This window comes from Lepidochelys kempii, chromosome 8, assembly GCF_965140285.1.
Source record: "Lepidochelys kempii isolate rLepKem1 chromosome 8, rLepKem1.hap1, whole genome shotgun sequence".
NCBI classification, from domain to species: domain Eukaryota; kingdom Metazoa; phylum Chordata; order Testudines; family Cheloniidae; genus Lepidochelys; species Lepidochelys kempii.
In genome coordinates, this window is record NC_136387.1 from 74,435,462 (window position 1) to 74,451,802 (window position 16,341).

A 16,341-nucleotide genomic window follows, 5' to 3' on the forward strand; every position below is an offset into this window, starting at 1 on the left:
ACCAGCTGTCCGTTAAACAATAACCTTCAGAACGGAACTACAGGAATTGAGATTATGAGGTTGTAGATAAAGAAGAGAAAGTTTTCCTTCTATGTAGAAGTTTTCTTTGGAAATTGAATACGTGACTGATTATTACTAAGATGCAAACACAGAACAAGGAATCAGTTGGGATGAGGTGTTTCAAAAGAAAAATTTTAGTTCACAGCACTTAGTTTACAATATTTATTGCCATTTTAAATTGGAAAAACTGGCTAAAAAAAGTAGTAGAATGTAAGTGACCCACAGTGTTTAACAAGAATTGATAGGGAGATGAAGTTGGAGAAATTACTCTAAACACTCTCAAAAATAAACTAACTCAAGTACCAACTTTCTTACACCCAAAATATGTTTAATGAAAATAATTTTACATTAAGATTCCAACAAAAAAAAATTACATTTTAGTGAGCATCAGAATCGCAACAAACAAGCGTGAAAGCAAAAGTTCTCATTTTCTGGTGACTGAGCAACGCCTGACAAACAGCATGAAGAAAAAAATTCAACAAAACCTAATTACAAACTTCCAAGTCAGCTCAGAGACAAGATGTTCCACCAGAAGTTCTCACCACACGCCCAGCAGTTGACATCAGGGCAAAGTGAAGAGCTTTCCTAAGCATGACCTCAGCAAACCCATCCACCTCACTAGTTTTTTGGGGACCAGGCTGCCATTCCCCATGCTGTCTGTGAAGTCAACAGGCCCAGATCCAAGGTGAACGAGGAAGTAGTAGCGGCAGTCACTATGATATAGATTCCTCTCATTTTCATTGTGTGATATACACAGACTTCCTGTGGCCTCTGCACCTTCAAGACCATTTTTGCAGAGCAGATCAGTGATGACTGCAAGCAATGTTTTCTACACAGACTGGCACAAGCCCAAGAAGATGACTTCACCAAGTACTGCAAGAAATGGCAGGATGAGACAGTCAATGCCAGGTTATCTGGGTTACAGGTCTCTCTCAGATGCATTTGCTTCCACTGTGGCAGAAGAAATCTCACTTGATGGAGATCCAAGTATATGGTGGCATCATTGTTGTGAAGCTGGACTGGGCCTGAGAGAAGTTGGAACAGCAGGTGCTTGTGTCAATCACCTTTGGTCAACATGAAAGTCACCAAAGGATACAAAAGGAGTCACCAGCTACCGGCACACCAAAAAGCTGCCCCAAAGACTCTGAAGAGTCAGCAAAGTAGCCTGCACTGGTACTTGGCAATCTGCTTGCATGGCTTTCTCTGCAGTCCAAGCTAGTCTGAAGGGGTACCACCACTATACAGAAATCAATTAGAAGACCTACAGGATTAGTCAAGGTTACCAATTAAGAATGGAAAGCAGATCAAAAAAACAATGCATCAGCTGACTATGATCTGTCTAATAAAACCATTAACTATCTGGGCAGTTCTGTCCACTATAGCAAAGTGACTAGTGAGTATCATGTTGAAAGACTGTGCTGTCGGGAGCAAGAAGAGTGGCCTAACCCCATGAAAATCCCTACTTGTACAGATAAAGAGTCAGGCCTCAGAGAAAATCAACTAAGTTTATCAACAACTTCCAAATTCAGTCACGGCCACTTCCAGGCTGTGGTGGTGAAAGCAGCTTACATTGTACCATTCAAGAAAGATTGCGTTGCTAAAGAAGAGACAGCTTAACATCTGAAACACTTTCCTGTGCAGCTATAACCTGTGATCAGTCTCAAATAAAATTATACATATTTTCAAAAAAAGCTAACTACAACAAACAGAACTTTTCACACCATTCTTTTCCTAGCCATTTTTCTGCATTTCTTTTCACTTTGTGTGTAACATTCATCCACATTTCCCAGGAATCTTGCTTCCAAGACTTTTCTTAAGGCTCTCTCCATAGTGAGAGATTCTCCTTCCCAGTTTTAAAAATATCTGGAAAACAAAGGGGAACAGCATCATGCTCATGCCCTTATTTACTTATTTATGATGTGTGAAGGCATACTGAATGCTTTCTCCATTCCCAAATAAAAAGGAAACAAGCAAAAAAAACTTAGTGAGAAATCCAGGTCCTGACCGCCATTGAAAATTATTGTGACTTTTCTACAATAGAAAAGTGGTGGGATAGCAGTATTGATACTGCCATGTGTCCATACTAGCCATACTATTTCACTTTTGCTTCAGATACACTTCACAGTACTAGATATGTTGCAGTTACACTGCCCAGTGCCCTCCAAGTACCAATCCCACAAACGGGTAAAGAAATAGCTTCTGGGAGATTTTGAAAGCCATCTGGTAGCATAAGCAATTATGGGAGAAGTCAAGCTCTCAGATCTCTCCGAAGAATTATATACCGAAATCAGAAGTTCACTGGGCATGTACCACCGAATCCTGCAGAATCTGACTGTACTGAAGATGTTCAGTGGTTGGAGCTTCAGCTACAGAGTTATTCTTGAGACAAATAGAGGCAGTTGCAAAACTTCAGACTGATGAACTAGGCCTGATATTGCAGCATTACACCACAAAGATAGATCACTGCTCTTCGTGGCAAAGAGAATGGCAATCATCCAGTGACGTCAGGCTACTCAAGATATTACGCTATGTATCAGTCTGAAGTCCATTGTGGGTAACTGTGCAGGTTTGAATAGCAATATATACTTTGTTGCATGTACATATGATCAAGATGATTAGCAAGCGAAAGGAATTAAAGTTATTAGGATTTTTCAATTCTGCAAGTACTACTTATGGAACTCTTTTACCCATTCTCCCCACCTAATCTCCTAGAACAAAACAAAACCCACACCTCTAAGGGTGGCTGGGCCTGATACCACAATTTTTCTAGAAAAATCCTCTGCCCTTCAAAAATGGGCAGCAGGGGATGCTATTCCCACTAAATATTGAATTCATGCTGCCCCCCTTCTCAACATAATTGCAGGTGATGCTATATATTCACCTTTATCATGTCTAATGACACCATGTCCTGCTTACACAAGTCTGGGAATAATGCCAATTCAACTGCACACCAAGCAGGTGCAAAGTCGTGGTAAATTGGTTTTGGGACCCAAAAAAGGAGAGAAAGTCTAGCCCACAATGACTGTTCAGTAACTAATTGTGACATAGGAGACATGTTGGAAAAGGATCCCCTGATCTTTGTAAAGAACTCTCTCCTCAGATCTGTTAAATACATCTACTTTTAGCCGAAGTGCTCACAAGTGCTATGTGGTTAATAAGAGCAGTGGTTTAAGGAAAAAAAACTGGTAAATTGGGGATACACTGCACCTTTGGATGCAGAGGATCTGGAATGTATGTGAGTAGCCAGTGTCAAGGGCTGAATATCACAGGGGAATGGTTCAACTCATTACACTCAACACATCTTGCAGAATATTTATCCATAAGGTACATCAGGTGAGGTTTCTACAGAAAGCTCATAACTTGTCAAAACTCAGTCACGGGCAGATGTACATTCAAGTAATATTTAAGGAAGAGTGTATTTATACTCAAAGTAATTACTACTCCCAGTCCAAAAAGCATGATCACCAAGAGGTAACATCTGGAATGCCCATCCAAGCTAAAGGGAATTCTCACTCCTCCTAATCAGAAGGCAAGGTAACGCAAGGTAAAATGAACTGACCAGCCTTGCTCCCTCCCAAAACTATCAATGGAAAACCAGAGGCATTACCCAATCATCAAAACTTCAAGGAACCTTACAACAGACAGAGCTTTGCCCTGGCTGTGAATAGAAACAAAAGACTTTTCAGTGTACCAGTGTAGGGAAAGACACACTGGATCCTTTCACTGAGGAAGCTCCTTGTGGAGTGACGGTGCTTTCAGGAACATCTTGGACCTTGGCTATTGAGAAACCAGCCAGCTCTGCAATACACTGAACTCTGGGTGGGGGCAGAGGGGAGAAAATTCACTTTATTAGATTGGAAAGATAACTATTCATAAAATGGGAACCTTGATATAAACTTATGATTTTGTTTTGTATTGTAACTACTTGTTTCCACTACACTATTTCTAGTTAAATATTTATTCTTAAGCTAAAAGTAGATTTAACAAAGTGCTCACAAGTGCTGTGTGGTTTATAGGAGCAGTGGTTTAAGGAAAAACTGGTAAATTGGGGGTACACTGCACCTTTGGATGCAGAGGATCTGGAATGTATGTGAGTAGCTGGTGTCAGGGGCTGAATATCACAGGGGAATGATTCATTAGGATTTGTTAACCTGCCTAGACAGGCAAAAGCCATAAACGCAGAGGAGAGTACTTTTGAGTGGCTGAAGGGCTGGCAGTGTCAGGGAGCTGACACCCAGCTACCACAAGAAAGACTCCATCACTAGAGGCAGGGGTTAACAAGGTGACTCCCAGGCCTGGGTCCTCCGAGAACCATCACACTAATGTAGCAGTTTTAATATTTGCCTGATGCCCAAAGATTGACTTATATGGACAGCAGAGGGAGGAGGCAGCAGGACTTGAAGCAACTTCTGCAGAGCTGAAAACACAAGCTAGACTGTTGCAGGCTTTATTCTAACATAGTCAGCATGTTGACCAAATCAAAATACTCCGTGAACATTGTCAAATAAGCATGAGGAACTTGGAATGGATAAGTGAATCATCACTTCTTTATGGCCCATTGATGCCAATTCTTACCTTATGTATTACACTTGTTCTTTATTACTTATTCCAGTCTTGGGCAGAGGTGGGCAAACTATGGCCCGCAGGCCACATCCAGCCCATGGGACTGTCCTACCCAGACCTTGGGCTCCCGGGCCCTCCCCCACAGCCTCAGCTCGCCATGCTGCCAGCGCTATGGGTGTGTGGCTGCGAGCTCCTGCTGGGCAGCACAGCTGCGAGAGTCGCCAGCCTGCCCCAGTACTCTAGACTGCACGGCAGTGTGGCTGGCTCCGGCTGGGCGGCGCAGATGCCAGTCCTGGTACTCTGAGCGGCATGGTAAGGGGGTGGGGAGGTTGGATAAGGGGTATGGGGTTCTGGGAGGCACTCAGGGGACAGGGAGTGCTGGGATAGGCGCAGGAGTCCCGGGGGGGCTGTCAGGGGGGCAGGGGTGCGAATAGGGGTTGGGGCAGTCAGGGGACAGGGAGCAGGGTGAGTTGGATGGGTTGGGAGTTCTGAGGGGGGCAGTCAGGGGGCGGGAAGTAGGAGAGGGTGGATGGGGGCAGGGGCCAGGCTGTTTCAGGAGGCACAGCCTTCCCTACCTGGGCCTCCATACAGTTTGGGAACCCCAGTGTGGCCCTCAGGCCAAAAAGTTTGCTCACCCCTGGGCTGTGTCTACACTACACATCTTACAGCAGCACAGCTGTTCCGCTAAAGCCTTCCCACTGTAAAGCACACAATGTAGCCGCTCTTTGTTGGCAAGAGAGAGCTCTCCTGCCAACAAAATAAAGCCAGCCCCAACGAGGAGCAGTAGCTTTGTCTGAGAGAGAGCGTCTCCCACCAACAAAGTACTGTCCACACCAGTGCTGTCTTATCAAAACTTTTGTTGGTGTTTTGTTTTTTATGCCCCTGCCCGACAAAAGTTTTAACAACAAAATTAAGTGTAGACATAGCCTTATTTTCTATGGAGATGAGGAAGAGCATTGTTAGTCTACCCACAGGCCATTTGCTGCTATGAAGTGATTGTGTGTGACAGTGGAATTATATACACACATACAAAAACAAGACTATCTTAGTGGTACATGGTGGAATGATACAATACAGTAGCGAAGACTGGTACATTTGATGTTCAACTTACACAGTGGCTCTCTTTTCCAGAAATTTCTTAAACTTTAAAAGTTAGGCTACTGTAATAACAAAACAACTTAATATAGTCACACTAAAAAAGGGTTGAGATATATTAAAGGTTTATAAAATACTTCATTTGGATTTCAATTTTCCTTCCCATGACCTTATCAAGGAGGTGGAAAAACCCTGGAAAAATTGAACCTGAATGTAACTGATACAAACATATTTGAGTGAGTTTGCAGAGCCTGAAACAATAGCTGACATGAGAATTACTTTACTCATTTCAGTAAATATTTACTCAGATGCCAATAATGATATTTTAAATTCAACACTTAACATTACACTGCTCAAAATATGAAAAAGACAAAGTATCATTATGATCTATTCTGAGTGACAGCTCATTTTTGGTACCACAAGGTAATAGGCCCGTGAAAGGAATACCCCTTATCTCCCACACCCCACCCAGGGGAAACCCTATTCAAAGGGCCCAACAAACCCCGATGGCTGCATTTTAATCCTAGTGACAAGAAGCCAAGTCCAAGGACCAATGTAGAACCTATGCAGCATACATGATCATATTCTGAACACCTCCACAATTCAAGGGATGTATCAAGTGGACAGAATTTGTTTTTTGGGCACAACTTCCCCTAACACCAATTTGAACACTGAGTAGTATCATATGCATTGAAAAAAAATGGTAGTGGACAGAAGGGGTGGGTCTTAAGTGAATGGATATGACAAGCAAAAAAACTAATGAAGTTATGATAAGAATGAAAGATAAGGAATTGACAAGTGAAGTTATTTTTAGTTGCACATGAAAATTTGTTTACTTCTATTTAAATTTCACTGACTAATATTTTGGAAAAACAAAGTCCAAAAGATATACCACCACCTACCCTTCATATAAGGCCTAATCTACACACCATTTTGGTACCATCTAATTATTTTGATGAGGGGTGTGATTTATACTTAAAGTGGTGTAATTTCCTAGTGTGGACACAGTTCTATCATTATAAAAGCACTTATATAAGCCACACCAATATAAGCCCCTTTATAGTAATATAACTGTGGGATATGTATATGTACCACTTAACTATATTGGTTTGTAGAAACAAAACTTTCTAGACAAGCCGTAAGGTTTGAGAGCTCACAGTACCCATTGAAATCCTTGCTACCAAAATCAGGGAAGACCAGACTTTACACCCTTGATATTTAAGCTTTAAACATCTACCTGCCTTTAAAAAAAAAAAAAAAAAAGCTTAATTCCCAGGTCCTCTTTATATACCATAAAACCAAAAGGGTGTAAGCTTTCGTCCACCCCACCTGCCACAATCCTTTGTCTTTTAAGGCAGTTTTAAAATAAGTTTAAAATTCACTTTTTATTGTTACTTCATAAGAAAAACAGATTTCTGACCTATAATAAAAATCAGTAACTTCATAAACGCAGAACTTTACCATTGTTGTATAATATGAATGTATTATGTAGTACATTGTGAGTTTCCATCACGATCAAATTCTCACTGGCTGTAACACAGGTTACTGTACATATTAGTATATATATTTGAGTATTTTCTACTCTTTTATGGAACTTTATGGCTGAATAAATATTTAAAATTTATTTTGATTTCCAACTTTCTGTCCCAGCTCACATACTAGATATATTACTTTTACAGAATTTTATCAGATTTAATAATTTTACTAAGATAATGTTGAAGTAAAGAGAAAACGGTACAGAGTTTAGGCATGGAAGTTTCTCGTTATCAGGGAATAAGGTACAGAATATCAAGGGGTGAGAAATTCAGTTTAGGAACGGGTGGCGTAAAAAATACATAATCTGCACTCTCCCAGATTGGGGGTAAAAGTTTAACATCTCAATGTCTGTACTTTGACCTATGGGGGTATGTTGTCCATATAATGGCTATGTTCAGGTGTGGAGTATAATGAGCGGATACAATGATGGGGATGGATCTACCCTCATTTGGTGGGATTTAATGTTCAGTGAGTTTATGGTTCCAGTTCATACAGTCCAGTGGAAAAAGCCTCTCAGTCCCTTTCCCATAGTTGATGCACGATGTCGTACCGGCTCACACCTCCTGGTATTGTCGGTGGGCGGTGATGTGTTCGATGTAGATGTCCCTGGACCATTACAGTAACACTTAGTGCCAATGTTGTGCTAAGAACCGTACAAACACATAAGATATAGGCCCTACCCTAAAGGGCAAGTGTATTTTGCTCTAAAACAAGAAACATACAAAGGATAGAGGTAGAAACACAGTCTTATTCAATTTTTAAGTATACAATCAAAACAAAGTTTGAAAATGTAAAATGTGCCAAATCCATCTGCCACTCAACCCACTGTTAATTGACAGATTTTTTTTTTAATAGACATTAGCAGAAGTGGGCCTTAACTATCATTTGAAGGAGAATGTGCCTTCCCTTTATGATTACATGTGGAAAAGCCTTCCTGATGTCAGAGTGTTACTTGCTAGCAAGTGAAGTGGATTATAAACACCCACCCACACACATATATACACACACAAAAACACTCATGAGCTGGAGTTTCTGAAGACAGTTTGTGCTAAGACTGGGAAGTAGAGGAAAGTAGAATACTGTACATGGTCAATACATTATTTTTGATTACTTATGAATTTCTTCAAACAGAGATGTTTATCCTCTGAGAACTAGGGCCTGGTATACACTATGAATTTACATTGGTATAGCTAGGTCTCTTGGGGGTGCAGCTGCGCTGCTGTGATGTTTTAAGTGCAGACATATCCTAAGTGTATCAAATGTTAAGTTCTTAAATCAAGGCATTTGTAACATGCTCACAGGTGCAAAAAATGTCGGCTTTTCTGGTGTATTTTATCTATATTGGGATAAGTAACCCCAGTTTTTTGGCACCATCACTCTGGAGTTGTCAAGAGTGCTTTATGCTGAAGCACTGAAAATGGGGACATACTGCAGGATGAATGTTTAAGTATGGCCTATTTAGTTTGTTATACCTCGAGACCTGACACAAATAGGCTGTCACTTTGAAATAAATAGTTTACCACCAGTGAAGTGTAAACAAAATAGAAATTATGAAGAAAAATATTAAATCTATTTAGTCTCAGTTCTGAGGGAACAATCCTATAAATATAGACAGCAGTGCTGAATACTGAAAAAAGGTACTTCAATTCACATTCAGAAGGAGGGCACAAATATTAGAATTAATGCACAATATTGTTGATAAAACCTTCCACAGGAATCTATAGTCCTATTTTTAGGCTTCTTAGTAAAGAACAGTTACTTTAATTATGAACCTTTTAATTTGGAAGAGACCAGATTCTTCCAGTACCTTTCAGAACCTGGCATAAGAAAAGGATATTTTAAGTACAGAAAAAAAAAAAAAGACAAAAGTAGGACAAACCAGTTTTATATAGTTTGGCTCTCTTTTTGGAACATGAAAAGTACATTAAGGTGGACTTACATTTATAAGGTCTACAACTACTTTTGCAGTGTAACATTAATTGTTCTAGTTTTGGAGACAAACCCTCACACTTTTGCTGTATTACTGTTATGCGCTTCTAATATTCTTATGTTGATAATTGCTGTCATTTCTGTTAATTTTTTTAAAGTGTTGGATAGTTTGAGAGATTTTACTGTAAGCCGACAGACTGAATATATACCTTCTCAAAAATCTATTCTTTAAACATTCACACACACACTTCAAGGGCAATATTCGTTCTACTTTTGAACACTACAGTTTACTTCAGCCCCAATTGTGATCACAAGTGAATATCATGCAGTATGCTATCCCACTAAAGGATTATTAAAAATGTTTTGGAAAACAATTCTACATCTTGGTGGTCAAATTTGCTCCGAGTTCTTCTTTCCTCTGGTTAGACACCTGGGGAAAACCTTTATCAACCACAGAACATTTTTCATTTGTTCATATTGCTTTTCAAATAGCTTTATCCCGTCAAAGTACAACTCATCCATGATAGTCAGTATTTGATGCAAACAGCTATTTTCTTTGCTATGGAATACAGATTCTTAAAAAGGGCAGAAAAGCATTCCCACAGCCCTTTCAATCATCATCAGACTACCTAGGAATCTCTTTCATTCCACACATGAAAGAGATGCAACTGCCCTTAACCTATAGGATTTATCCTCAGAAGTGAAAACTGGTTAAGTCCTTGAGCAGAAATCCTAGTGAATACTGCCACTAGACTTCCTTATCTTGTAATCACATTCTCTCTGAAGATCCTAAAACCCTAACTTTCCATAATTCAAAGTACAGTAACTCCACGCTTAACATCCTCTCGGTTAACGTTGTTTTGATGTTACATCCCTGCTCCATTACAGAACATGCTCGTTTAAAGTTGTGTAATGTTCCCCTATAATGTCATTTAGCCACCTGCTTTGTCCACAGCTGGCAGCCCCCCCATCAGCTCCCCTACGTCCCCCACCAGCGCCTCCCACGCACCAGCGGACCCCACGGATCAGGACCTTCCCCCTGCTCTCCCGTGTCTCCTGCCCGCTGCAATCAGCTGTCTTGAGGTGTTCAGAAGGCTGGGGGGAGAAGCAAGGACACTGCACGCAGCCTCCCACCTCCCTCCCCAGCCTCCTGAATGCCCCAAACCAGCTGATTGCCGCAGGCAGGGGCGAAGGGGGAGGAGGTGGGGGGGGGGAGAGAAAAGGCAGGTTAACCATGGGGACTTGGGGGAAGGGGTGGAGTGGATGGGCCGAGGTTTGAGCCCTCTGCCCCAGGCAAAGTCGGTGCCTGTGCTTGCAAGAACAGCAAGAGGAGCAGCCGGACAATCCACCCTCTTCCAGTCTCTGACTTGGCTACCTCAGCCAAGCTTCATACTTGGCAATGATGATTGTAGTATTAAATTGTTTAAAACTTATACTTGTATTAAATTGCTTGTTTAAAATGTATACAATTCCTTTTGTCTGGCAAAAAAAAAAAATAAAAATGTCCCTGGAACCTAACCCCCACCATTTACATTAATTCTTATGGGGAAACTGTTTCGCTTAAAGTTGCATTTTTCAGGAACATAACTACAACATTAAGTGAGAAGTTACTGTAGTTATTTTTAGTATAATTTATCATAAAAAGTCCATCAAGACTCAAAGTCTTTAAAAAGTCATCACAGAATGGTGGACTGGTCTCCATGAATCTGTTACTAGAACTAGGTTATAGGTTAACTTGGGAGCGAGTACACACACACACACACACACAGAGAGAGAAAGAGAGAGAACACAGACAGAACACAAAGGGAAAGGGAAAAAATAAGGTATCAGAACTTTAACAAGTCTCACCTTGTTTGTTTCCCCCTCCCTGAATCCTTTGCCCCAAATGTTATTTAGTGTGCAGTCTCCTTGGGTTAAGGATGTTCTTTTGTGTTTCTGAAGTAACTAGCCCATTGTAAGTACTACCATAAACAAATACTTGAGGGTGGGCAAGTATGTCAGGAGGTCCAAGACACTTCCATTTGAGTTGTATTGAAAAAGGGCATAACTTTGCATATCTGTGAAACTGAAATCTACTCTCAATCTTAAAAACAAAAACAAAAAAAAACCCATAAAGAGAACTCAGTCTTAATTTCCTCATAGGCCATCCTAAAAGAGGAGTGACCCTTAAGAGAGCAATTTATCTTCCCCAAGTTTCTTTCTATGGAATAACCTACACCTGAGGAGCAGAAGAAAAAGTGACCTTTGGAAGTCATTTAACACTAGAAATGTGTCAGAACTGACTGCAAATCCATCCTTAATTTTCTTCCCTCAAGGTTAAGTTCAACCTCCCTGACGAATACCACCTGTATTTTTCAGTAGGATGATCCATTTCTGAAGTGATGCTGTCAGCTTGAAATCTAGTTCTTTTCAAAATGTTAAAAGTTGTTTCAGGTATTACGCTGCCCCAGGGACTGTCTGGCAGTACACCTCTACCCCAATATAATGCAACCCGCTAGAACGTGGGTTTGCATACAACGCGGTAAAGCTCCGACACGCTGCTCTGAGCAGAGTGTTAAGGGTGCTGGACTGGGCCAGGGCAGAGGGGTTGGGTAAGGTGCAGAGGGTCTCAGGGGCAGTCAGGGGCTCTCCCCGTCCCCCCCCATGATATGGGTGGGGCACTTTTGGGAGCCCCGCAGTCCCAGTGGGGCCCACGGTATTAGCGGGGGGCCAGAAGTAGCCTGCCCCGCATCCCTCATCCCGGCCCCAGCTGTGTCGCTCGGGGAAGGGGGCTTGGAGGAAGGGATTCCCCCCCTGCACTCACCGGCAGCAGCGGAAGCAGAGCAGCCCGGCTCCAGCCCGCTCCACTCTACGAGCTCCTGGCCACAGCGTTCCGCTGCCCACCGCAGGTGAGTGCGGGACCTTTCCCCAACACCACCCCTGCCCTCCCACAGCGACATGGCTGGGGCCTGGGCAAGGAAAGCGGAGCAGGCTGGGGCTGCATCGCTCCGCTTCCTGCTGCAGGTGAGTATGGGGGGCGTCCTTTCCCCAACCTCCCCACATTCACCAGCAGCGGGAAGCAGAGCGTCGCGGCTGAGAGGTGGCAGAGCGGAGTGGGCTGGGGCCGTGTTGCTCCGCTTCTCACCGCCGCTGGTGAGTGTCTGTCAGGGGGTGAGGGGTGTGGATAGGGGTCAGAGCAGTCGGGGACAGGGAAGAGCGGGGGTTGGGTAGGGGGAGGTCAGGGAACAAGCAACTGGGGGGGCCAAAGCAAGTTAGATATAACGCAGTCTCACCTATAATGTGGTGAGATTTTTTTGTCTCCCGAGGGCCACATTATATCAGGGTAGAGGTGTATTTGTGGTTTTACAATCCTCCTCCTGGCTTTTTCAGAGACATTTCTCTCTCCCTTCCCCAGAGAAAGGCCCACACAAACAAGGTGAAACTGGCTACCTAAGGAAGTCAGCAATACACAAAGTGCTGCTAAGTGTGCAAACAAATGAAAACTTTAATCTAAACTGTTACATAATATCAAAAGTGGTTTTTGGTTTTTTTTGGTAGCATTAAAAGTAACAAAAAAAACCCAACCACCAGACCAAATGCAATTAAGACACTCTTTAAAGCCATTCTCAGATGCACACAAAACAGTAACACCTCCCCACTCAAATGTCTCCCAAGATATGGATGCCCACCCTTTACTAGCCAATGCTACTAATAGCCAAATGCTATCTACTATTCTTCTCTCACACACACACACTCCCCCCTCCCCGGAGGGAAAACTGAAAAGAACTTAATATTTCTGGGATAACTTTTGGAATTAAAAGTGGTGCAGTGTACAATGTACTTCATATTGTTACACATAAGTTTAGCAAAAAATATTCCACATATTTTACTGGACACCAGCCAGATGAAACAAGCCTTACAGAAACAGAGTGGAAATTTGATTTAGCACAATGGAAGACACATTCTCAAGGAGAAGCATCATAGCCCTGTTCTCCCAAACCTGTGGGGCCACACCAAACATCACTATACCATTAAAGCTCCGGTTCACATCTCACAACCTTGCAGCTCCTCACAGATATTCCCCTCCCCCCTTTCACTGCCTCATTCTGTTCATTTCCCTTTCTTTCACTCTCAATCTCTTTGTTTCCCCTTATTCTCTCTCCAGTTCTCTCTTCAAATTGAAATGGTGTCAATTTATTAGCCTATACTCCAATATTGCACTACTCAGGCTTTTTAATCTTTCACCTTCAACAAATGCTTTGAACTGAATTGTAACCTTAAATCTCTGTTTTAAAGCATTAGACAACAAATCATTTCTGGACATTTTCATCTACTTATAGTTACATGTAACAAATATTAGAATAAACTATTTTCTCTATTGATTACACAAACGAATGTCAAAAACACCTAAGTATAGTTACTGTCACCATTTCCCCCTGCATAGTTAGCCAGTCTCCCCTATTTATGAGCAAAGACAGATCATGTTTTAAATGTATTGCTAACTTGCTTTGACATTTTAAAAATTATAAACAGGGCCAAACTATCAGAAACTCATGGGATACATATTATGCTAAAGAAAGAATGTTGTAGATTATAATTGTATATAGCCTCTTTCATTCAAATTGTATCCAAAACGCTCCAAGTGGTTAAGTGCAACTTCAATCCTTTAAAATGTTGCCAAATAGACACTGGTCTCAATTTGAAAATATAAAGACACATCTTGTTACCTCCTATTAAAACAAGAAAAACATCAACCCATTTTCTTTTGTGATTCAAGTGATAAGAAAGAGAGTATTGCGAGGGCTTTCTAGTTACACTAACAACCACCAGTTTCCACAGTTTTGGGGAAGAAATATCTAAAGTTTCTCAGGACAACACAACATATTAAATTTGTTATAATTCGTCCATCTTTGAGATGAAACGTACTATTGTAAAAGATACATTATCTGCACAAAAAGTGAACAGTCCTTCAAATAAGCCTGCCCTCTCTCTTTCTGTTGCTTTTTCTTTTTATACTTTAACAGCTTTGTCCATAGTCAGACACAATGTCTGATAAGGAAACCACCATCTAAACACCCAACTACACCCCACACCACCCAGATTCCCTCCAGGACCCCCAAGATGGTGATGTTCTCCCCTTTGTTTGGTCTCCACAGGGCACTTGCAAATCCCCTCATCATCTGCCTGTTATAGGCAGCCTCGAAGACGGCCCTTATTTCTGAAGTCCTCTGGCCCCTAAATATGCCCCACAAGACCAGATGTGCCTACAATGAGCACAGCACTGGGGGAAGAACGGCTGGAGGGCTGGGTTTCCCCACCCGGCTGGGGATCGACCCGACCCTCCCCTCCCCCTTTAGGGGAGCCCTCTACGCGGGGGGGGGGGAGCAGTCCTCGCTGCCCACCCCACAAACTCCGGGGCGGCCGCCCACCCGCGGAAAGCCCGGCCTCCCTCACCTCATTCGGTCTCTCCAGTGGTGCCAACCGCCTCATGCAGGGAAATCAGCGGACTCAGCACCCTCCCCCCTGGAGCCTCTCTGCGGCCGGGCCCTCCGTGCACAGCGCCCCCAGACAGCCCTCGCCGAGCGGAGAGTGGGGGAGGGTCAGAGTCGATTCACACACTACCCGGCTCCGCCGCAGCCCTTCGCCATTTTTGTTTCCCGCGGAGGAGAAGCTGGTGCATTGTGGGAAAAAACAAAGCGCCTCGCCTCACCCCCCTCGCCCCCGCTGGGCCCGCCTGCGCCGCACGGCCGCTCTCCGGACAGGGGGCGGGGAGTGGGGGAGGAGGCCGAGCGACAGCGGAAGGAGACGTGCGACAGAGAGCCTCTGCCGCTGGTGAACAAAGAAGAACTATTTTAGACTTGATTGCAGCGAATGTGAATCCCTCCTCCGAGTCCTCCCCCTCGGAACTACGTCTAGCAGAGCGGGGGAGCGGCGTTCTCCTGGCTTACCTATTGTTCCCCCTCTTCACTCACACCTCTGGGGGGAGGGGTGGCAGCCCTTCCCCCCCCCCCCCCCGCACGTCTCGCTTGTAACTGCTAACGCTTCCCCACGTACCCAGCTGTCTGGCTGTGCCAGCTCCCCACAGTTCGACAGCCAGCAGCATGCACAGAAATGTAGGCCTGGAGAGATTCCCCTCCCCTCCCCCCCCCCGGGGTCACCTAGTCCCCCATCCCCTGCTGAGGCAGGACCACGTATACCTAGATCATGCCTGGGTGCGTGCCTCTCTATCCTGGTTTGAAAAACCTCCCGTGACAGGCATTCCTTGGTGGCCAGTTCTGGTGCTTAGCCAGGCAGGGTGTCAGTTCTGCCTCTTTCTCCCTTCTCCCGCCGAACCCCCTAGCCTGGCGTTTCAGCCATGAATCTGGAAAGGGTCACAACACAGGAAGGAAGTAGATCGCACTTCCTAGCCACCATGTAGCCACCAATCCTGAGAGCTGCTAACAGAGACCAGGTGCTTTCGCTCCAGGGCTGAAAGACTCTAACTGGCTGGAGGCCTTTTCCTTTAAGGGAGCAGGCCAAGAAGCAGATGGGCTTGACAACCTGTCACACAGCTGATAAGCCATTTTCATCTTCCCACTTATGCTGGAAGTGCATGATGGGAGTCAATAAAGCTCCTTGCAGAAGTCACCAAAACTATTACTTAGCATAGTCTGTGGAAGTGTGTTACTGAGGGGCTTTTATTTTTATCTTTCATATTTATGCACTGAAACCTGTTTTAATTATTTGTTCTATCAGTGAGATTATAGTTCTTACAAGGATTCACCCATGTTAGTTTATTGTGGCTATTTAATATTACATGTAGAAAAATAGTCTAATAGTCAATAGAGTCTGATGTGGAGCCTCTAAGCATTTGTGTAATGCAAATATTTACCAAGTCTACAAAATAACTGTTTAGAAGATCTAAACGATACTGAAGACTAGGTTGCTGGCAGTGAGCAGCTAAGATTCAATAGTAACAGGCACATGACTGACAGAGTGAAGAAACTTAACTCCATGCTTTGGTTTTCCACTCTCATCTACAGTCTTCTTATGGTAGGGTAATTTAGTGCTTTGACTAGAGCTCTCCCATTACAGGATAAACAGTTCAGAACAAAAAGAAAAGGAGTACTAGTGGCACCTTAGAGACTAACCAATTTATTTGAGCATAAGCTTCCATGAGCTACAGCGAATACAGACTAA

At 43.2% G+C, this 16,341-nt stretch overlaps 1 protein-coding gene and 1 pseudogene across 3 annotated transcripts in view; one reads left to right on the forward strand and one right to left on the reverse strand.

Annotated features, from left to right (window-relative positions):
• Window positions 1–14,856, reverse strand: part of MTF2 (metal response element binding transcription factor 2) — a 52,176-nt gene extending 37,320 nt beyond the window's left edge. For 2 of the 3 annotated variants that reach the window (XM_073357084.2, XM_073357081.2), the window contains exon 1: window positions 14,617–14,856. In XM_073357084.2, the coding sequence (XP_073213185.1) occupies window positions 14,617–14,621 (5 nt within the window). In that variant the 5' untranslated portion in view covers window positions 14,622–14,856. The remainder of the gene's footprint in view (window positions 1–14,616) is intronic. The other variant, XM_073357083.2, reaches the window with a different exon arrangement.
• On the forward strand, window positions 621–1,677 carry LOC140916074 (large ribosomal subunit protein uL3 pseudogene; annotated as a pseudogene).
• Window positions 14,857–16,341: the final 1,485 nt, after the last annotated feature.